Genomic DNA, 24724 nt, shown 5'->3' on the forward strand with positions numbered 1-24724 from the left:
ACAGAAGAATCTCCGACAGAGCGCACAGCAGCATGTGTGAGAACTGCACACGCCAGGCGTGTACGTCTAAATGCGCTGGCGGGCAGGCACGGGGGTCATCTAACCGGAGGCTTGATCAAACACCTGACTCTTTAATGACATTGCGTTCACACAGACGTTCTTGCGCGCGGAACTGTGTGGCTCGTCCTAAATCTCGCGGTTAGGAGAGTCCGTGTGAGGGCCCTTAATGACTAGAGTTTGAATCTCGGTCCCGCACACAGTTCTTATCTGCTAGAAAGTTTTATGTCAACGCACACTCCACTGCAGAGTGAAAATTTCGTTCTGGAAACATCCGCCAGACTGTGGCTAAACCAAGAATCCGCAATATCCTTTTTTTCCAGGAGCACTAGTCTTGCAAAGTTCCCAGGAGAACTTCCGTGAAGCATGGAAGATGGGAGATGAGGTACTGGTGGACGTAAAGCTATGAGGACAGGCCGAGAGTTGTGCTTCCGTAACGCACTTTCCAGCGAAAGGCAAAGGTCCCAAGTTCGATTCTCGGTCCAGCCCACAGACTGCCAGAAAGTTTCATTCAGACGTCTCACTGAAAGTGTCCCCAGAAGCCTTCAAGCCGTCGTAAAAGTGAAGGGCCGACTAACAAGTGTCCGGGATCTTGATCAGATAGTGTGTTATTTCCTCTCAAATACATATCTCAAATTCATCACGGCGGGAAAATCTGGGAACTAAGAATGCACACATAGGTAAATCGACAGTTGTTATTCCCACGCGTTATTCGCAAATGGAACAGAAATGGGGGAAATGACAGTGATACCACAAGCACCCTCTCTCATGCGCCGTAAGGTGGCTTGAGCGGTACAGCTGTAGATGAAAAAGTAACTGACAGTTCATGCAAGGGGAAAACAAATCATACGCAAAATATTTTTGTCCTCGTCTGTTTTTATTTGCTCTGTAATCAGTTACCGTGGATGACAAGTGTCTGTTAGTTGATGGCTCAATCTTATCTGTTTCGCTCATTAAGTCACTGGAGCTAAAATCTTAAAGTATTATGTAAAGCCATCCCACACTATTGTCTTCTGCCTACCGTACCGTAGTATTACAGCAACCTGAATAAACGTTGGCAGATGCTGGTGGAAGGAGAGCAAGTATGCCTACAGTTGTTGTCGAGTATTTTCGCTCTAGGAAAATTTTACACTTACGGATACTAAATTTCGAAGGATCTGTCGGTGGATTATTGTGTACTGGTAGGACTTGAAAAGAAGTTATAAGGTTAACATCAACAAAAGTAAAACAACGGTAACGGAAAATATTCGAATTAAATCAGGCGATGCCGAGGGGCTTACATTAGGAAATGAGACAGTAAGTAGTATATGAGTCGTTTTATTTGGGCAGAAAAATAACTGACGATGGAAGCAGGGACGAGGATAAAAATTGCTCACTGCCAACAGCGGGAAAAGCGTTTCTGAAAAGGAGAAATTTGGTAACGTCGAAGTGTTCAGAAGACTTGTTTGAAGGTGGTATGGAATGCAGTCTTGCACGGAGGCGAAATGCGGACGATAAAATGTTCAGGCAGAAAAAGAATAAGTTTTTAAAATGTTGTGTTGTAGGAGAATTATGAATATTCCATGGGCTCATTGGATAATGAACGTGGAGGTACTGAATCTGGCTGAAGGGAAAAGAAATTCATGGTGCAACTTGACTAAAGGAAGGAGTCGGTAGATAGGACACTTCCTATGGCATACTGGAATTCACAGTTAGGTGCAGTGGGCAGTCATCACCATCACCATTAGTTTACTCACTGCTGAGTGCCGTGACCTCGTTACTTCATTCATTTCTTAACTAATTGAATCTTCGGGTAGAAGCCCCCATCCTCAGTGATCTTCATCCCTTCTTATTATAATTTGAAGAGGTAAGCCTGTAAGCTTCGTCGTGGTCTTTTGCATTCGGTTCTGGCTTGCAAGATGGTCTTATCCACTTTTCTTTCTAAAATATGCCCAAAGAACTGGAAATATCTTCGTCTGACACACGAAGATCACATTCATGTGCCTATAAGATCTTCTATAAGGGAAGCATTGATTCTCCTTTCTGTCCATGGTACGCATAACATCTTCTGTCTCCGTCTCGAAGCCATCGATTCGGCTCTTGTCACTATTTTCCACGGTCCAGGTTTCGCAGCCGCCGGCCGCGGTGGCCGAGCGGTTCTAGGCGCTTCAGTCCGGAACCACGCGACTGCTACGATCTCAGGTTCGAATCCTGCCTCGGGTATGGATGTGTGTGATGTCCTTAGGTTAGTTAGGTTTAAGTAGTTCTAAGTTCTAGGGGACTGATGACCTCAGATGTTAAGTCCCATAGTGCTCAATGCCATTTGAACTATTTTTTCGCAGCCGTACAAGAATAGAGGCAACGCCAATGATTATACCAATCGCATCTTCGTTGTTATATTTTCTGCCAGATCTTAGTGAGTTCAACCATTGCGGCGTTCTCAAGTGAGATTCGTCGTTTTGTTTCTTTATCGTACTTTTCTGTGTTACTGATCGGAGACCCTAGATATAAAAAATCGTCACTGTATCCAGATCCTTCAAGCATCCTGTAAGTTGGATTTGATCCAAACGTTGGCGATTAATTCGGTTTTTCCATGTTTTACTCTAGAACGAAAGTTGAACCACTACTTTTCATTGGTTCAACTGAGGGTTCTTAGTGGAAACCAGATGTTCTTCCTTACTTCCTTCAATGAGCGTAGTATCATCTGCAAAGCGCCGGTTGTTTCCTGCCGCCAATAGAAATTCCACCATCCCGGCCATCCAGCGAATCCCTGATGATGTACTCTGCATAAATGTTATAGACCTGGGGTGACAGTATACAAGCTTGCCTGACTCCATTTGCCGCATCGAAAAACTCTTCGAATATTCACTATCCACTTTTATGGGTGCAGCATGACTGTTATAAAGACATTTTAGTAGTCATACTAGGAGTTTTGCAAACTCAAACTCATTTAGCACATCCCATAACTTGTCCCACATGACGCAAATTTCTTTTTATAATCTATGGAACAAATAGAGGCAGAGACACAGAATTCCCTTTTTTTCAAATATTTGTCTTAATTTCATGATTGCCTCTCGGATACCTTTACCTGTAACAATACCTATTTCTTCTACCAAAAATCTAAAACTGAAGGAATTTCTTTAGGTGTTGATTCATTATGTACAGGAGGACTTAGCTGGCATGCGATATTAATGCTATACCCCGATAGTTAGAGCCGTCTCTAACTGTTAGGCTACTTTTTGTGAGGAGGAATTAGAACTCATGTAGTCCATTCTTTCGGAAGTTCAGCAGTTTTGCTCACTGTATTACCTGTTATAAGCCTTCCTTTCCCATCACAGTGAGCATTTCTCTCTAAATAACGTCTGCGCATGTAGCGCTGCATCAAGCTAGACTTTGAACCAGAGGCCACAATCACATTGGATGTGAGGACTAAGGAGAAAAGTCTTGTATTTGTATTCATAACAGCAATATACATACGACTAAGTAAAGTGTAGCTGAAAGTTTTGTGTATTAGCACTTTATTAGCTAGCTGCATTGCTTGAAATTCTCTCTGGGAATGCGATAAATATGAAGACTATGTTCGTCCGAACGTTTATTAGAGTATCGTGTAAAAATTCGAAGTAAACCAGTCAATTACTTTTCTATATTTTTGATAACAACATTAAACAACGACTTGTCTTTGTATGTTAGTAATGATAATTGCGCAGAAAGCATCTTACAACGATTGTGATAGGTACAGTTGTGACAAATAACTTAGACATAAGCGCAGACAGATACATAAGTCGCAACTCCGGATGATAATTACAGTGTTTCAATTTTCAAATAGATGTTGTTTTCATTGAAAATTATGTGTAGCGCAGTGTAACAAAAGTACATATTAAGATACGTTGGTACTCTTTGTAAGTTAGCTACTGCGTGCTACCACTGTCAGGTTAGCAATCTGTAATGCTGCTTTTGAATGTGCAATGTCGAACGTAGTGTGGAGGAGCTCAGTGAAGGATTTACATTATGTTTGAGTCCTTTGTTTAACAACGCATTTGACTGGATTTTGACACATCGCTTTAAGTTAATGTCATGTGTGTTATGATGATTTACTTTCATGCATGTAAGATTAGCAAATGTATTAGCGAACCGTGATCTAATGAAACACGGAAGAGGAGCAATATTACTAAGGTGCATATGAACTAAACAGAAACATTTATCCAATATCGCCTTAACCATATAATGCCCTTCCTTAAAGAACAATATTTCACTAACCATTTTAATTTGCTTTTAGTTCTTAGGTTTTTATCTAGTATTCATCGGCGTACATACATTCACACGGACATACTTCAATGTGACCCCACAGCGCATACAACGTTTGTTAAATTTTTATTTTTACTTAATAATTCGTTATAGCCGTAGTAATGTCTGCAAAATATTTTTGTGGCTCCTATCTGTAGAAGTGTTATATGAGCAGCAAGATGTCTTGAATTTATCCCACTTGAGTGAGAGGCGTAAAAGACAAAATGTGCGCCAGAACAACATGTGATTTCGGAACAGTAGAAACCTTGTTAAGGGGAGAGTACAGTAACAAAAAAGCAAAAAACAAAAACAAAAAAAACTGCCTGACAAACTTCATCTTGATAGCTCGGACATCTATTTGAAATCTGATGAATAATATCAAATTCTACGAGGGAAGACAGCTATTGTATGTAAGTGGCTACATAATTATTTCAAATTATAGGTGGTGATATCTTAAGATCACACAGCAAGTGACATTTCATAGTTCACCTGCAATAAACATAGATAATTGTTTGGTCGGCAATAAGTCATAGTCAAACCACAAGACACTTTGTTTCAAGATCGTTACTTGTAAATGGTCTTGTCTATCTCTCTTCTTATTCCGCAAAATTATGTAACATCGGCTTTATGGTAGTTGGGTGAAATCATGTTTCTCTACTTGTTTCACAGCCAATTGATTGTCATATCAGGTTTAATTCTCCCGAAAATTACTTCACGTATGTGCTTTTTTCTTGTCTAAGATCAAATCTCTGCTTGGCACCTTGCGACGTCCTGATAAAATACATTTTTAATGCATAATACGTCATAAATCTAGTAAACGCAACCACTATAGGAATATCATGAGCTCAATAGTTACTTGCGATAATTGCAGTTATAAATATTAGTCTTAGCTTGTGCCAGTTTTGCATAATATAGCACCGAGCGAAGTGGCGCAGTGGTTAGCACACTGGACTCGCATTCGGGAGGACGACGGTTCAATCCCGCGTCCAGCCATCCTGATTGAGGTTTTCCGTGATTTCCCTAAATCTCTCCAGGTAAATGACGGGATAGTGCCTTTGAAAAGGGCACGGACGACTTCCTTACCCATCCTTCCCTAATCCGATGAGATCGATGACCTCGCAGTTTGGTCTTCTCCCCCAAAACAACCCCAACGTAATATAGCGTTATACGTACACAGCTTACATATTTGACAATTACTTGTTCGATTTGCCATGTGTTGAAAATAGAGAACTGGAAATATATGTCACATTGTTTTACAGGTATATCCACATGAGTATATGTATATATTCTGTCTGGCAACATTCAAATCCGTAAATTACAAGTAAAATTAAGATGTCAGTACTGTCTGTTATGAACAATCGAAAATTCCCTCATGTAATATTATATTTTGTTATCAGTTAAAAGTATACCAATATGCAATAGTCAGTTTGTTATCTATTTTCTGCATAAATTCAATCTTTTATGCATAAAACTCAGCAGACAAACTATATCACAAGGCTTGCATTCAAAAAATCTGGTATGTATTAACCAACACAATCACATATACCACCACTCTAACCGGCGCAGACATTTCAACTGCCTACACTGGTCGACACCAACAAGTCCTTACTAACGAAAGTAAAACGAACCGTCTCACCAGTTTCAGAACATCAGTTCGTTGATATCCTTGTTTCTTGACAATGTCTCATACATGCAGAATCGCTTGTTGTTGTTGTGGTCTTCAGTCCTGAGACTGGTTTGATGCAGCTCTCCATGCTACTCTATCCTGTGCAAACTTCTTCATCTCCCAGTACCTACTGCAACCTAAATCCTTCTGAATCTGATTAGTGTATTCATCTCTTGGTCTCCCTCTACGATTTTTACCCTCCACGCTACCCTCCAATACTAAATTTGTTATCCCTTGATGCCTCAGAACATGTCCTACCAACCGATTCCTTCTTCTAGTCAAATTGTGCCACAAACTCCTCTTCTCCCCCATTCTATTCAATACCTCCTCATTAGTTATGTGATCTACCCATCTAATCTTCAGCATTCTTCTGTAGCACCACATTTCGAAAGCTTCTATTCTCTTCTTGTCTAAACTATTTATCGTCCATGTTTCACTTCCATACATGGCTACACTCCATACAAATACTTTCAGAAACGAATTCCTGACACTTAAATCTGTACTCGATGTTAACAAATCTCTCTTCTTCAGAAACACTTTCCACGCCATTGCCAGTCTACATTTTATATCCTCTCTACTTCGACCTTCATCAGTTATTTTGCTCCCCAAATAGCAAAAATCCTTTACTACTTTAAGCGTCTCATTTCCTAAACTAATTCCCTCAATATCACCTGACTTAATTCGACTACGTTCCATTATCCTCGTTTTGCTTTTGTTGATGTTCATTTTGTACCCTCCTTTCAAGACACTGTCCGTTCCGTTCAACTGCTCTTCCAAGTCCTCTGCTGTCTCTGAAAGAATTACAATGTCATCGAAGACCTCAAAGGTTTTATTTCTTCTCCATGGGTTTTAATTCCTACTCCGAATTTTACTTTTGTTTCCTTTACTGCTTGCTCAATATACAGATTGAATAACATCGGGGAGAGGCTACAACCCTGTCTCACTCCCTTCCCGACCACTGCTTCCCTTTCATGCCCCTCGACTCTTATAACTGCCATCTGGTTTCTGTACAAATTGTAAATAGCCTTTCGCTCCCTGTATTTTACCCCTGCCACCTTCAGAATTTGAAAGAGAGTATTCCAGTCAACATTGTCAAAAGCTTTCTCTAAGTCTACAAATGCTAGAAAAGTAGATTTGCCTTTCCTTAATCTTTCTTCTAAGATAAGTCGTAGGGTCAGTATTGCCTCACGTGTTCCAGCATTTCTACGGAATCCAAACTGATCTTCCCCGAGGTCGGTTTCTACCAGTTTTTCCATTCGTCTGTAAAGAATTGGCGTTAGTATTTTGCAGCTGTGACTTATTAAACTGATAGTTCGGTGATTTTCACACCTGTCAACACCTGCTTTCTTTGGGATTGTAATTATTATATTTTTCTTGTAATCTGAGGGTATTTCGTCTGTCTCATACATCTTGCTCACCAGATGGTAGAGTTTTGTCAGGACTGGCTCTTCCAAGGCTGTAATTCTAATGGAATGTTGTCTACTCCCGGGATCTTGTTTCTACTCACCTCTTTCAGTGCTCTGTCAAACTCTTCACGCAGTATCATATCTCCTATTTCATCTTCATCTACATTCTCTTCCATTTCTATACCATTGTCCTCAAGAACATCGCCCTTGTATAGACCCTCTATATACTCCTTCCACCTTTCTGCTTTCCCTTCTTTGCTTAGACCTGGGTTTCTATCTGAGATCTTGATATTCATACAAGTGGTTCTCTTTTCTCCAAAGGTCTCTTTAACTTTCCTGTAGGTAGTATCTATCTTACCCCTTGTCAGATAATCCTCTACATCCTTACATTTGTCCTCTAGCCATCCCTGCTTAGCCATTTTGCACTTCCTGTCGATCTCATTTTTTAGACTGTATTCCTTTTTGTCTGCTTCATTTATTGCATTTTTATATTTTCTCCTTTCATCAATTAAATTCAATATATCTTCTGTTACCCAGGGATTTCTACTAGCCCTCGTCTTTTTACCTACTTGATCAGAGGATCAAGTAGGTAAAAAGACGAGGGCTAGTCATCACTCAAAGCTTCTCCTTCCTCTTCTACTGTATTTCTTTCCCCCATTCCTGTCAATTGTTCCCTTATGCTCTCCCTGAAACTCTGTAAAACCTCTGGTTTAGTCAGTTTACCCAGATCCCAACTCCTTAAATTCCCACCTTTTTGCAGTTTCTTCAGTTTTAATCTACAGTTCATAACCAAGAGATTGTGGTCAGAGTCCACATCTGCCTCTGGAAATGTCTTACAATTTAAAACCTGGTTCCTAAATCTCTGTCTTACAATATAATCTATCTGATACCGTCTAGTATCTCCAGGTTTCTTCCATGTATACAACCTTCTTTCGTGATTCTTAAGTTATGATCTGTGCAAAATTCTACCAGGTGGCTTCCTCCTCAATCCATATTCACCCACTATGTTCCCTTCTCTCTCTTTTCCTACTATCGAATTCCAATCAGCCATGACTATTAAATTTTCATCTCCCTTCACTACCTGAATAATTTCCTCTAGCTCATCATACATTTCATCAATTACTACGTCATCTACAGAGCTAGTTGGTTCAAATGGTTCAAATGGCTCTGAGCACTATGGGACTCAACTGCTGGGGTCATAAGTCCCCTAGAACTTAGAACTACTTAAACCTAACTAACCTAAGGACAGCACACAACACCCAGCCATCACGAGGCAGAGAAAATCCCTGACCCCGCCGGAAATCGAACCCGCGAACCCGGGCGTGGGAAGCGAGAACGCTACCGCACGACCACGAGATGCGGGCAGAGCTAGTTGGCACATAAATTTGTACTACTGTAGTAGGCGTGGGCTTCGTGTCTACCTTGGTCGTAATAATGCTTTCACTATCCTGTTTGTAGTAGCTTACCTGCACTCCTATTTTTTTATTCATTATTAAACCTACTCCTGCATTACCCCTATTTGATTTTGTATTTATAACCCTGTATTCACCTGACCAAAAGTCTTGTTCCTGCTGCCACCGAACTTCACTAATTCCCACTATATCTAAGTTTAACCTATCGATTTCCTTTTTTAAATTTTCTAACCTACCTGCCCGATTAAGGGATCTGACATTCCACGCTCCGATCCGTAAAACGCCAGTTTTCTTTCTGCTGGTAACGACGTCCTCTTGAGTAGTCCCCGCCCGGAGATCCGAATGGGTGACTATTTTACCTCCAGAATATTTTACCCAAGAGGACGCCATCATCATTTAATCATACAGTAAAGCTGCATGCAGAATCGCTTAGAAAACACATATCTCGAAATATTGCTTTGTTTAATCCACGTATTATTTAATTTTTAATTTAATCACCTACTTTTTTATTTCAGATCACCATTTCATTTGCATCTATAACCAGTGGTCCAATACTGGCACTATTCACCGCTGGCATGTTCCTGCCATGGGTTAACACGATGGTAAGAAGAAATGAGAAATTTTTATACATGAGAGCAGATAGTAAGCCTTTGTAGTTCACCTGATGCAAGACATACAAATAGTTTTCGTCGTAATACTACATACAGCTGACTGCTGAAAGCTTGACCCAATTCGCTTTATTTCTGCGTCCACTGTCTTCTAAGAGCAAATAGACGCAGTCTTTTTAGTCAGTTCTGTTCCTGAAATGGTAGTCGTCATCCACTTCGTGTACTGCTTTGAAATTTTCAAACATATGCCGCCCACCTTTAATGTGCTACGAGCTGCGTGTGTTGGAACGGTGACTAAACCAGTAAGTACACCGACCATCCGTAAAGATCCGAGACTGACTTTCTCTGGGAGTATAAGCGACGTCAGTGCAGTAACTACGGTGGTAGCTTGAACTAACAGCTGTAAACAAGGGATGATGCATTTGACCAGGCAGTAGTTAGCAGGCTGGAACAATCGCTGGTTAAGAATGAAGTGTTCCATAGTGTCGCGTTTTCATTTACGAGGTGGAAGAAACCCTAGATCCTTCATAAGACAAAATTTGTGTTATACTTCTAAATGTTAATTTTTGTTGTAATACCATTATCCATAATAATTATAAAATTATTTTTAGGAAATTTCGTTAAAAAAAGGAAAGGACTTGCGGCAGTAGTTATTGTGCCAGGAATCGCATCGGAGCGACATCTCTAAATCAAGTGTTCAAGACAAACGTGGTGTGGATGATACGAATCTATAAAAAACAACAAAGTGGGGAAATCCACATGAAGGGTCAACCCTTTGACAACATAATCGACATTGAAGCCATTATGACGCGCGAGTTGAACAACATCCCAAAGATGTTCTTTTCTGACAGCTTTACGGGGTCATACCAACGTTCTGGATGTTGTACCCAAGTGCGAGAGATTATGTAGAACACCTGAACAATTAAAACCATCACAATAACTATTTTCATTTTTTTAGTAATGTACCCCCCAGACTTTTTCGAACACCTAGGTAGGTTGCTCGTTTTTCATACCAGATGTGAAACCTCACATCTGTGGTTGTACGTTACTACGTCGTTGAGAGGTGAAGATGTTTCGTCACTGCAAGTGGATCTCTTCCCCAATGCTTTGCGGACCATGAAATGCTAACAAATGGAAAAGTATGAACTAGTTTTTGTTTAATGTTACCGCATAACGCCCAGAGGGGCTGACGGGCCTTGATATATATCAACGAGGAAAGGTGAAAATATGTGCCCGACCGGGACTCGAATCCGGGATCTCCTGCTTACATGGCAGGCGCCCTATCCATCTTCTTTTTTTTTATCTTATTTTTTGTTCTATATTGTTCGTTGAATTCGTTCGTGGCGGACGTCCGATGACACTCGTTGAGGTTGTTCGTTGATCCGTTCACTCAGTTTTTTTTTTTTTTTTTTTTTTTTATTACGGGGGGTGACCGAACACGCTGAGCTACCGTGCCGGCAATCCATCCGAACAACCGAGAGCACAGAGGATAGTGCGACCGCAGGGACTATCTCGCGCACGCCTCCCGCGTGACCCACATTCTCACCTTATATGCCCACACACTACATTCGTAGTGTCCCTACCCAACACACTCATTACTCTTGGAAGACATTCTTACCAAGTCCCGTAACAGTTCAGGTAATATGTGAGCATCCGCACAGAAGTAGAAGGTCTTACGGAACTTGGTAAGCATGTCTTCCACGAGTAATGAGTGTGTTGGGTAGGTACACTACGAATGTAGTGTGTGGGCATATAAGGTGAGAATGTGGGTCTCGCGGGAGGCGTGCGCGAGATAGTCCCTGCAGTCGTACTATCCTCTGTGCCCTCCGTGCCTCAGATGGATAGAGCTTCTGCCATGTAAGCTGGAGACCCCGGGTTCGAGTCCCGGTCGGGGCACACATTTTCACCTGTCCCGTTTGATATATATCAACACCCGTCAGCAGCTGATTAATATTTAATTCTAATTTCGTTCTAGATGGCTCCAGGTCATGGCCGAAAGAATAGACATCATATCATATAAGTATATAGAAAATAATTTTTGTTTAAAATAAAAAAATTGTCTGAATAGGAAACTTACTTCTTTCAAAACGTTTGCACTGTTTATTGAATCTGAGGAGGGATGTAAAACAAGCCAGGCATCACTGAAAGCGTCCTACAGACCTGGAAAGTTACCTTGTCAGTCACTTATGAAACATAGCTGGATTTTCATACTTGGAGCGGATTTACACGAGCTCAGAAATGCCGTAATTGCACGTTCGAATCACCAAGAAACGTCACTTCGAATGGTTAGCTATATACGTACATACAGGGTGTTACAAAAAGGTACGGCCAAACTTTCAGGAAACATTCCTCACACACAAAGAAATAAAATGTGTTATGTGGACATGTGTCCGGAAACGCATACTTTCCATGTTAGAGCTCATTTTATTACTTTTCTTCAAATCACATTAATCATGGAATGGAAACACACAGCAACAGAACGTACCACCGTGACTTCAAACACTTTGTTACAGGAAATGTTCAAAATGTCCTCCGTTACGAGGATACATGCATCCACCCTCCGTCGCATGGAATCCCTGATGCCTTGATGCAGCCCGGGAGAATGGCGTATTGTATCACAGCCGTCCACAATACGAGCACGAAGAGTCTCTACATTTGGTACCGGGGTTGCGTAGACAAGAGCTTTCAAATGGCCCCATAAATGAAAGTCAAGAGGGTTGAGGTCAGGAGAGCGTGGAGGCCATGGAATTGGTCCGCCTCTACAATCCATCGGTCACCGAATCTGTTGTTGAGAAGCGTACGAACACTTCGACTGAAATGTGCAGGAGCTCCATCGTGCATGCACCACATGTTGTGTCGTACTTGTAAAGGCACATGTTCTAGCAGCACAGGTAGAGTATCCCGTATGAAATCATGATAACGTGCTCCATTGAGCGTAGGTGGAAGAACATGGGGCCCAATCAAGACATCACCAACAATGCTGCCCAAACGTTTACATAAAATCTGTGTTGATGACGTTATTGCACAATTTCGTGCGGATTCTCGTCAGCCCACACATGTTGATTGTGAAAATTTACAATTTGATCACGTTGGAATGAAGCCTCATCCGTAAAGAGAACATTTGCACTGAAATGAGGATTGACACATTGTTGGATGAACCATTCGCAGAAGTGTACCCGTGGAGGCCAATCAGCTGCTGATAGTGCCTGCACACGCTGTACATGGTACGGAAACAACTGGTTCTCCCGTAGCACTCTCCATACAGTGACGTGGTCAACGTTACCTTGTACAGCAGTAACTTCTCTGACGCTGACATTAGGGTTATCGTCAACTGCACGAAGAATTGCCTCGTCCATTGCAGGTGTCCTCGTCGTTCTAGGTCTTCCCCAGTAGCCAGTCATAGGCTGAAATGTTCCGTGCTCCCTAAGACGCCGATCAATTGCTTCGAACGTCTTCCTGTCGGGACACCTTCGTTCTGGAAATCTGTCTCGATACAAACGTACCGCGCCACGGCTATTGCCCCGTGCTAATCCATACATCAAATGGGCATCTGCCAACTCCGCATTAGTAAACATTGCACTGACTGCAAAACCACGTTCGTGATGAACACTAACCTGTTGATGCTACGTACTGATGTGCTTGATGCTAGTACTGTAGAGCAATGAGTCACATGTCAACACAAGCACCGAAGTCAACATTACCTTGCGGTAGCGTTCTCGCTTCCCACGCCCGGGTTCCCGGGTTCGATTCCCGGCGGGGTCAGGGATTTTCTCTGCCTCGTGATGACTGGGTGTTGTGTGATGTCCTTAGGTTAGTTAGGTTTAAGTAGTTCTAAGTTCTATGGGACTGATGACCATAGATGTTAAGTCCCATAGTGCTCAGAGCCATTTTTCAACATTACCTTCCTTCAATTGGGCCAACTGGCGGTGAATCGAGGAAGTACAGTACATACTGACGAAACTAAAATGAGCTCTAACATGGAAATTAAGCGTTTCTGGACACATGTCCATATAACATCTTTTCTTTATTTGTGTGTGAGGAATGTTTCCTGAAAGTTTGGCCGTACCTTTTTGTAACACCCTGTATATACATCTCAATGGAAGAGTGCTAGAAATCAGTACGTTAGACTTTTATATATATTTTGCATCATTATCCTCCCATTGGAAACTATTCTTGGGTAATATATCAGTTAGGCAAAAAGTATTCCGTACCCAGAAGAAAGCAATTACAATTATTCATGCAGCTTGCACACAGACATCTTCCAGATATATATTTAAACAACAGAAAATATTAAAGAGACCTTACAGAATATTTATTACCTTATAAAATTCCTTGTCAACAATCCACTGCAATTTAAGAGTAGTAGAGATATTCACCAGTGCAATACCAGGAGTAAAAATGATCTGCACTTGCCTCTAATGAATTTAAATTGGGCACAGATACGAGTACAATACTCAGCTACATTATATTTTTGTAATGTGTTCACAGAAATAAAACGTTTGACGAAGATCGGAGGGTATGTATGTAGAAAAGTCTAACGTACTGGTTTCTAGGACCCTGCCATTGAGATGTATATATTAACGTATATAGCTAACCATTCGAAGTGACGTTTTTTGATGATTCGAACGTGCGATTACGGAATTTCTGAGCTCGTGTAAATTCGCTCCAAGTGTGAAAATCCAGCTAGGTTTGATAAGTAACTCACAAGGTTGCTTTCCTAGTCTGAAAACGGCCGATGGCGTGTAGGACGCTTTCAGTGATGCCTGGCTTGCCTTACATCCCTCCTAAAATTCAATAAACAGTGCTACACGTTTTGAAAGAAGTAAGTTTCCTATCTCAGACAATTTCTTTTATTTTAAACAAAAATTAATTTCTATATACTTTTATCGATATGATGTCTGTTCTTTCGGACATGACCTGCAGCCATCTACAACGAAATCAGAATTATATATTAATAACTTAAGCTGCTGACGGGTGATGATATATATCAACGGGGACAGGTGAAAATGTGTGATGGGTATAAGTACATATATTTCTATTGGTGAGTGAGGACGGTGTACTGAACAACATTACATCAGCATTTACTTCATTTGCAGACTAATAATTACAGCTATTAGGTGTACTATGCTGTTAGGTTAGTTAGTACCTCGAAGTATGTGTGGCAAGAGCAAGCCACTAATCTTTCTTTTCTCATAAGTCAGGAGTTGAAGGGTGGATGCTAATAGGCGTATTCCACTTAGTGGTGCAGTTATGACCGTGCAGGAAACATCAAGTAGTATATTGTGTGAAAACATCAAAACTATATTATGTGACATGTTTGCAGGAAGACCGTTCGACGTGGAGAAAAACAACCAACACCCTGACCCTGTACTTATACCCGTTACACGCTGCATAATGTCTGAGAAGAAACGTGAAGCACCAGAAGGGGAGCAGGAAAACTAATGAAATTTCTTGGGTTGAGAGGGTACGTGATGTTATTTCAGTGATTGCAAAATCGAGTCGGATTGACAGTACGAGCACACTTATCAGTATGACTTTGCAATCCTTCTGGCCTAGATGCATGCACTAATTCGGCTGGGAAAGGCACCTCTGCCAGCTGGTCCGAGACTTTGATGACTGGTCCTTGATATCTTGGATCCTGACACTGGGACGAAGTTGGTGTCCGAGCTGGTTGCAATGTGTTCCACTGGGTACAGATTTGGGGTTCTTGCTATGGGAATACTTCAATAACACGTAGACATTTCATTGGGACCCATGTCCTGTGTGGACGATCATTGTCATGTTGGAAATTGGCACCACGATAATATCACTTGAGAGGTAGCACATGTAGGATGTCCATAACGCACCGTTGTGAAAGTTCCCTGAACCGTTATCAGCCGTAGCATGAAGTTATATACGGCGGCTCCCTTCACCATGACGCCAAAGCATTGGAAGAATGGAACCTCTTTCGCCTGGACGCATAAACACTCGCCGAAGATGCTCACCATGAATAGTGCAGACCCGCGATTCATCGGTGAACACTGTGCGACGCTTCACCAGCAGGCCATGCTTCCCGTTCATGGCAACACTCATAAAGCGGCCATTTGTGCTGTGGTGTTAACTACAGGCTACGTGTGGGACGGTTATTCTCTAGTCCAGATAGTGCTGGTCTTCAGTCAATAATGTGGGATGGCACGGAATGTTGCGAGGAGTCCCTTACTTCGTCGAGGATGAAAGACGCGGATGTAAAGAGGTTCTGATGTGTTTCGTGCATAATACCGCGATCCTTCATTTTGTTGTTTGACGTGATTCGCCGAAAAATTGAAGAAACCTGCTCTCACGTTCTCATGCAGTGCAACAATGAGCCATTGTCACATCCGAATGCCCCACAGATCTGGATATTTCTCGACTCGACCAGCCTGCCAGCTACCCACAATGAGGCCTCTATGTGAGGTGTTAATAGTGCTGTTCAACACGAGTACGCGGTATTAACGTGTCCTTCATAGTGATCACTGAAAATCCGATGCACTCCATGCCGCGTAATTATCCTACCAGTCTTGGTAACAACACTAAACACGAATATCACCAATGCACTCTGGTGTCCGTTGCATATGTCACAGAGAATTGGAGCACTAATCATTTGCATACTCGTGGATATGATTAATCACGAAGTGAATAAAGGGAACATGCCGGCAATATCTTAAGCTTTCCTTCCTTTCGTGTGCAAAATGTGTAAGTAGGCCGTTTAGGTTTTTATGTTGGTAACGCCACGTAGTGCTCTGTACGAAAATCACTGACTGCGCTGTGTGCAGTCTGTGGCTGGTTGGACTCATTGTTGGTATATTCGCTGGTGTAGTGTTGGGCAGTTGGATGTGGACAGCGCGTAGCATCGGGCAGTTGGAGGTGAGCCGCCAGCAGTGGTGGATGTGGGAAGAAAGATGCCAGAGTTTTGAGCGAACGATCTGGACGTGTGTCCGCCAGAAAAAGGAAATTTGTTTAATTGGATGTCATATATATATATATATATATATATATATATATATATATATATATATATATATATATATATATATATGTTGTTGTGGTCTTCAGTCTTGAGACTGGTTTGATGCAGCTCTCCATGCTACTCTATCCTGTGCAACCTTCTTCATCTCCCAGTACCTACTGCAACCGACATCCTTCTGAATCTGCTTAGTGTATTCATCTCTTGGTCTCCCCCTACGATTTTTACCCTCCACGCTGCCCTCCAATACTAAATTGGTGGTCCCTTGATGCCTCAGAACATGTCCTACCAACCGATCCCTTCTTCTGGTCAAGTTGTGCCACAAACTTCTCTTCTCCCCAATCCTATTCAATATTTCCTCATCAGTTATGTGATCTACCCATCTAATCTTCAGCATTCTTCTGTAGCATCACATTTCGAAAGCTTTTATTCTCTTCTTATCCAAACTATTTACCGTCCATGTTTCACTTCCATACATGGCTACACTCCATACAAATACTTTCAGAAATGACTTCCTGACACTTAAATCTATACTCGATGTTAACAAATTTCTCTTCTTCAGAAACGCTTTACTTGCCATTGCCAGTCTACATTTTATATCCTCTCTACTTCGACCATCATCAGTTATTTTGCTCCCCAAATAGCAAAACTCCTTTACTACTTTAAGTGTCTCATTTCCTAATCTAATACCCTCAACATCACCTGACTTAATTCGACTACATTCCATTATCCTCGTTTTGATTTTGTTGATGTTCATCTTATATCCTCCTTTCAAGACACCATCCATTCCGTTCAACTGCTCTTCCAAGTCCTTAGTTGTCTCTGACAGAATTACAATGTCATCGGCGAACCTCAACGTTTTTATTTCTTCTCCATGGATTTTAATACCTACTCCGAATTTTTCTTTTGTTTCCTTCACTACTTGCTCAATATACAGATTGAATAACATCGGGGAGAGGCTACAACCTTGTCTTACTCCCTTCCCAACCACTGCTTCCCTTTCATGTCCCTCGACTCTTATAACTGCCATCTGGTTTCTGTACAAATTGTAAATAGCCTATCGCTCCCTGTACTTTACCCCTGCCACCTTCAGAATTTGAAAGAGCGTATTCCAGTCAACATTGTCAAAAGCTTTCTCTAAGTCTACAAATGCTAGAAACGTAGGTTTGCCTTTCCTTAATCTTTCTTCTAAGATAAGTCGTAAGGTCAGTATTGCCTCACGTGTTCCAGTATTTCTACGGAATCCAAATATATATAATGACTTTTGAACGCTATTAAGGTGAATACATTGTTTGTTCTTTATCAAAATCTTTCATTTGCTAACTATGCCTATCAGTAGTTAGTGCCTTCAGTAGTTAGGATCTTTTATTTAGCTGGCAGTATTGGCGGTCGCTGTATTGCAGTAGTTCGATTATGATGATGATGTTCACACACATATGCGTCTACTTGCTTGATGGGTCTGGCGCGACTTTGTATAATCTTTCCTCAAAACACTCCACTTTCATACGCGATCGCGGGAATCGCAAGCACCAGGGACCTGCCTTGCAGCCTTGCTGCGGTTCGAGTGACTCTCTCCTTCGCAACAGACCAACTCCAGGCACCGTTCTAGAACTATGGGGCATCTCCGTCGGTGATGTAGCTGCGCTGAGGGAAAGAAGCATAAGGCCGTCGGCACATAAGACGAGTTAGCTAACGCTGACGTGACGCTCTGCGAGTTTTGTGACGTCACTGCCTTCTAGTTCATGTTGAGAAGCCATTTCGTCACGTGAAACACGAAGGAAGTTCTGCGATATTTCGGCGACGTGTCACGTAAAGTAGAACAAGTAGGAAACGAGAACGCTCCCTACGTAACAAGCAGAAAACTTGATGCCCGCAGAAAGCAAGACGCCATATTCTACTTGTCTTGTTCAGCTGAAGCTCATATTCGGTGGCTTCTGTGTCATACGTTAACATCCCCTGTTTCTAAACACCAGCACACTGAATGTCTCGAGAACGAATCGTTATTGGTACGACTTGTTGTAACGAAACTACGGGAAATGTGGTTAAAAAGCTTTCGTATTTAGTTATTATCACGTTATAACTCGCGTGTTTACAGAGTAAGCAGTTTTAAGGCAACGGCAGATTAAAGGTTTATGAAAAATGAGTCGTTCTCGTTACGGTTTCTTATGTTTCTTATAATTAAATGTAAATCGATAACAAACCGTCGATTAAATTTCTTACTGAATTAATAGAAATCATTTGTGCAATACTTAATATTATGTAAATATTAGGCCGGCCACGGCGGCCGTGCGGTTCTAGGCGCTTCAGTCCGAAACCACGCGGCTGCTACGGTCGCAGGTTCGAATCCTGCCTCGTACATGGATGTGAGTGATGTCCTTAGGTTAGTTAGGTTTACGTAGTTCTGAGTTCTAGGGGACTGATGACCTCAGATGTTAAGTCCCATAGTGCTCAGAGCCATTTGAATTTTTAAGTTCAAATGGCTCTGAGCACTATGGGACTTAACTTCTGAGGTCGTCAGTCCACTAGAACTTAGAACTACTTAAACCTAATTAACCTAAGGATATCACACACATCCATGCCCGAGGCAGGATTCGAACCTGCGACCGTAGCGGTCTCGCGGTTCCAGACTGTAGCGCCTAGAACCGCTCAGCCACTCCGGCCGGCCTTTTGTTAAGTCCCATTGTGGTTAGAGCCATTTGAACGATTTGTAAATATTAGTGCGTTTTCTCTCAGCAGTCAGTTTGTTAGATTTGGTGAATTTTTAGAAGCTGAAGTCCTCACTGTTCAGGACATGTATCTTTCCTTTTCGTCTTGTTACATGTTCAAGATTACTGAAGCTTTTATTTGTGTATACTACACACACAACAACACGACTAGCATATGGACAAGGGAGGAGCTGTGCGTTTTGATAAACGTAGGAATTTTGAGCGCGTCCATTTCCGTGAACAAACTGTATTGTTTGAGAGGCAAATACAGCCGACAACTCGCCTGGAGAGCGCTGGCAGTGCCAAATCACGTAAGCAAGCTCGTCCCGTGTGCCGGCGGCGGTGTGTCTCGTGACGTTGGACATCCCGCCTGCGTGCACGTCAACGTTAGTGCCTCGTCCCATGTGCCGACAGCTTAAGAGTAGATTCGATACTTTAAGTATAGGATCTGTGGCCTTGCAGCGATGTATATAAGACAGGGACGCATCGTCGCTGTGGGTGTGCAGTGAGTTGTTATGGATCTGGATAGATGCCAATATTTTGGGTTTCTCTTTGAGTCTATGCCATTACTATTCATTGTCGTTCTCAGGGCAAAGGCTGCGTTAGGTGCCTCTTGGTAAGTGTACATTTCAAATGCCCTCGAGTGTAATACGTTGCGTTCGTACTAGTTGGTGGATCACAATTAACAATAAGTTGTTAACTGCTCGTTGACATTTCATGTCTTTTGCTTATTGTCTCACAATGTCTTTACCACTTTAGTGAACGGAACGTGAGTCGAAGTACGAGGAGTGGTTTTTAAGTAAGTACCGTTTTGAAATTAAAAAAGACGTACTAAGATATCTAAATAATTTTATTTTTACATGAAAGCCTGTACCTTAATCTACCGCACTAACGCCATTACAGTCTGATTCTTCCTTGTTTACGTTGTGTACTGAGTGTTTCAGATGCCTCCGATAATCGTGAGTCCCTCCGGCTGTAAAGTACGGGCTGTTATAAGTTTTCTTAGTGCTAGGGGCCTAAATGCGATCGATATTCATCGTGAGATCTGTGCAGTTTACGGAGAAAGCATTATGAGCGATGGAATGGTAAGAAAGTGGGTGACAGCATTTAAAGATGGCCGCACAAATGTGCATGATGAACAACGGAGTGGGCGTCCTTCGGTCGTTAATGAAAGTTTGGTGCAGGAAGTGGACAATAAGGTGAGAGAAAACAGACGCTTTACGATTTCCTCCTTGCGGGATGACTTTCCTGTTTCTCGTAGTGTTTTGTATGGCATTGTGACCGAGCACTTGAATTACCGAAAATCGTGCGTACGTTGGGTACCGAAAATGTTGACGGATGTGCACAAAACCAAACGATTAGACAGTGCATTGACTTACCTTGAGCGGTACCACAACGACGGTGATGATTTCTTAAGCCAAATTGTTAGGGGCGATGAAACATGGGTGGCCTACGTCACACCAGAATCAAAGCAACAGTCCATGGAAGTTGAGCAAGGGCATCGTTTTGCTGCAAGACAATGCCCGTCCGCATGTGGCGAATCAGACCAAAGATCTCATCACATCTTTTCGATGGGAAACTCTACATCATCCTCCGTACAGCCCCGATTTTGCGCCCAGTGACTACCATCTGTTCCTGCACTTGAAGAAACACCTGGGCGGTCAGCGTCTTCACGACGATGACGAAGCCAAAACAGTGGTGATGCAGTGGTTAACAAGTCAGGCGGCAGACTTCTATGAGGCAGGTATTCATAAACTGGTACAACGTTATGACAAGTGCCTCAATATTGACGGAGATTATGTAGAAAAGTAGATTAAGGTACAGGCTTTCATGTAAAAATAAAATTATTGACATATCTTAGCACGTCTTTTTTGAATTTCAAAACGGTACTTACTTAAAAAACACGCCTCGTAACGTAACAGAATGTGTGCGCGATGAGTGAAAGGATATCGTCTGTCACAGGGGGCGCTGGCGGGAGGGTTGGGTGGCGCTGGGCTCATGTCGTGGCTGATCTTGGGCGCCCAGGCGTACCAGGCCAGCGGGGACATCCGCTTCGCCACCAAGCCCTTCTCCACCGAGGGCTGCCTCTACGAGTTCGACCGCGTCAACAACGGCTCCGTCGCCGTCCCTGCGGATTACCGCAGCAGGTGAGAACATGTCTCCTAACCACTGCGTTTAGAGACTCTTAATCATTTCCCTAGCATTGGGACGTGCGTCTCCCAAGATAATCATAGAGCCACGGGGAATTTGCTGCATGTGTTGTTGCTACGTATCAACGTCCCACTGGCAAAGGAAGGCCGGTTAATGGTTTTCAAAATTCTTATAATCGCAGACTGCGCCTCTAGATTGTGCTGTCTTCACGTTTGTTAACTCTCTGATCCGTGTTACCAAGTTGAATTATTTCGCACCTTTAAGTTGTTGCGGACAAAGCTGGGAACTCCATATTGAGGGTGGTTAATTCGGGACAATAATTTATAGCCTGGGATGCGCCCTCGCTTCCACAAAGCGTTGTCATCTTCAGTATGAGTCTCCTGCAGTGCTAAGACGTCCGCCCTATTCTCTCTCAAAATTTTAAATTTGCTATCACTGCCCAGGAAACACCTAAAATCTAGAAGACCAGCATATGAAATGGGAGTACAAATGCTATCCACAGGATTCGACCAGGACGCAGAGTGGAAACGTGAGTGGCAAGCTACAACTACCCGAAACCACGAACTTGTAGACAACCCAACAGTTCCAGTTCCAGGCTTCCACTAACCAAGGAAGGTGTGGGTGCAGTTAGATATCGGACTGAAGAGGGTAGGTGCAAACACAACATGCATAAGTGGGGTTTTTCAAGTGACAGTGTGTGTGACTGTCGTGACACCCAAACAGTGAGCCACATTGTAAATGAATGTCCAATCAGATGGTTCCCTGGTGGCATTGAGAAGCTCCGCTGATTCGAGTCCATCAACATCCGAGTGTAGTCTGAGCCGTTTTTAAACTTGTGTAGTATATATAATTTCACATGTTCATTTTTATATATATTTCTTTGTTTTGCTAAATGTCTATTAATGTATTTGATGCATACGATAATAATAATAATAATTATTGATAAATGTGAAAGGTGTTTTATATATATATATATATATATATATATATATATATATATATATATATATATATATATATAACGCCTTTCACATTTATCAATAATAACAGGAAACTCTTGACTTTAATCATGATCAAGATCGTTTTGCTGAATAAAAAATAACGGTCGTGGTCGAAGTAAAGAGTTCCTGTTATTTATGAACAACAGAAACATGTTTTATATCATTTCGACGAAGTATTGAAGCGGTGTTTGGTATATTTTTGTTTTGTGGTGTCTTTTTATTTTACATTTTTGCTGAGGAAACAGCGTTTTCAAGCGCTATCTAGTATGTCTGTGTTGTTTTATTTATTTTTACTACAGCATCCTCTGTTTCACGTTAAAAACTAACAATTTTCCAATAAAATCTGAATTAAACATTTACAATTCCATTTGGCTACAAATACTAGTTACATTGAGGTAACAAGCAGAAGAATAACCATGTAGGACAAGAATGTTCTTTTGGTTGTCTGGCCCTTTACGCACTCAGATTGTAGATGGGTCACCGTTTCTGGCTTTTAGGGATATCTGGTAAGACTCTGATCACATATATAAAGAAACCGATAGTTATGAGATAATGCCTGACAGGTATGCAACACACATAACGTACAGGCAACGTGTATGACCTTATCTAACCAAAGCTATTAGTAAACCTACCGTAGTCTACACATTCTTATGGTAGTCCATAGTGGCCTGTGGTAGTGTTATACCCCTAGCGTCACTTATAGACGTTTGGCACGTGAGTAACAGTGCCCATATCGTTCACCTGTACTATGAGTTTCAAATCTGGAGAGCTCCTCTACCGACGAAGAGTGCCTGCTTCCCGTACATCTTCTCGTTTTTGCGCAATTGTAATCTGAATTCTGGGGGTACCTACGAATACTCCTGTATGTCTCAACTTTTCCCAAACTGAAAAATGAGACGGTGGGATTTTTACTTTTTCATGTTATTAATTCTGTCTACGACATTACACAAGAATCTCGCTTATCCGAGCTAGGTGCGGCCGGATAAAATCACTATTACCAAAAATCCGGAAAAATTCTGTTAAATGCAAGACACCTAACGTGTACTACAATATATAAAAAAAAGTGGCACTTAAATTCTATAGTATTGTAGTCTATTAACGTTTCGTTAATAACATTTCGGCTGGAGTTGCTTCACGCAAACGTTCTAGGTAAACCCTTTGGTTTTTCCAGGTATGCCGTTGCCTCCACACGAAGCATTATTTGTCCCCCTGGAACGCCACTGACATTGTTCATTTCACCGTCACTGTCGTTTTCTGTAGTACAGCAGCGACAACACAAATTTCGTAACTCATCACACAGTAACCATCATCATTCTCATTCTGCAACCAAGCATCAATGTCTCTGTAGCCTACATCCAAACAACCAGGAATGTATGCTGATGTTTTAAGGAATTCAGAGGCGTTGACAACTTCGCAAACTTTAGTGGCGAAATCACAAACATCAGGCCGTACTGTTTTCGATGACTTAGGTTCAAATGGCTCTGAGCGCTATGGGACTTAACTTCTGAGGTCATCAGTCCCCTAGAACTTAGAACTACTTAAGCCGAACTAACATAAGGACATCACACACATCCATGCCCGAGGCAGGATTCGAACCTGCGACCGTAGCGGTCGCGCGATTCCAGACTGTAGCGCCTAGAGCCGTTCGGCCAGTCCGGCCGGCACGATGACTTAGGGATCGACAGTTCAGTAACTTGGTCCCAGCACTCTGCGACCATAAAAAACACATCTTTGATACACCGATTTCAATACAGAAATCACGCTAGCTCCTCCCTCTTCTTCAGCTGATTCACCCGGTAGCTGTCTCCTGTACACATGCTTGGTCTTCTCCAGTACACGTTCATCCATCGGTTGTAGAAGAGCCCTTACGTTAGGCGGAACCAGGAAACGAGGGACCAACAGCCTCTGTGCAACATGCGATGGCAGAATAACAACTTCACATCTACACAGTACCGTACCAACTGTATATCACACATTTTCGCGCTAAAAGGTGAAAAGGGGAAAAAAATGACTCCAGAGAAACCGGAACTCCTGATTAATGAGAGACGGGTAAACGAGGTTCTTGTGTAATTAAAATAACCTTACATTAATGTCTTTCACTCCTAAATAAATTGTTGTTGGGTAGGTTAAAGTGTCTACAGTAGCTCTACATCATGTGATGTGAGAAACAAAACAGGAAAGAGAGAAATAATATGACCAGAGTCATCTCCATGTTCAGATATCTTGTACGTGGGTCGCTGGAAACGAAAATAACGCTTCTTTCTCCGCACATTTTTATTCAAAATAATGAGAGAGAACTTATTTTACAACATATTTTGATATCTTGGATATTTTTCTACGTAGATGCCGTTTAAATTTAAACATTTGTTGTAGCGCTCCACAAGCTTTCCCATGTCAGTGATGGGTTTGATAGCAGGCAGCTGCGTTTATGCTCTCTTCTGTATGCATAAAGTCGATGATACGACGCCACTTC

At 42.0% G+C, this 24724-nt stretch overlaps 1 protein-coding gene across 2 annotated transcripts in view; it reads left to right on the forward strand.

Moving 5' to 3' along the window:
• LOC126194804 (sodium-coupled monocarboxylate transporter 1-like) overlaps positions 1 to 24724 on the forward strand; it is a 202557-nt gene that overhangs the window by 144399 nt on the left and 33434 nt on the right. The window contains exons 12-13 of one of the 2 annotated variants that reach the window (XM_049933116.1): positions 9320 to 9406; positions 21062 to 21246. In XM_049933116.1, the coding sequence (XP_049789073.1) occupies positions 9320 to 9406; positions 21062 to 21246 (272 nt within the window). The remainder of the gene's footprint in view (positions 1 to 9319; positions 9407 to 21061; positions 21247 to 24724) is intronic. The other variant, XM_049933117.1, reaches the window with a different exon arrangement.

This window comes from Schistocerca nitens, chromosome 7, assembly GCF_023898315.1.
Source record: "Schistocerca nitens isolate TAMUIC-IGC-003100 chromosome 7, iqSchNite1.1, whole genome shotgun sequence".
NCBI lineage: Eukaryota > Metazoa > Arthropoda > Insecta > Orthoptera > Acrididae > Schistocerca > Schistocerca nitens.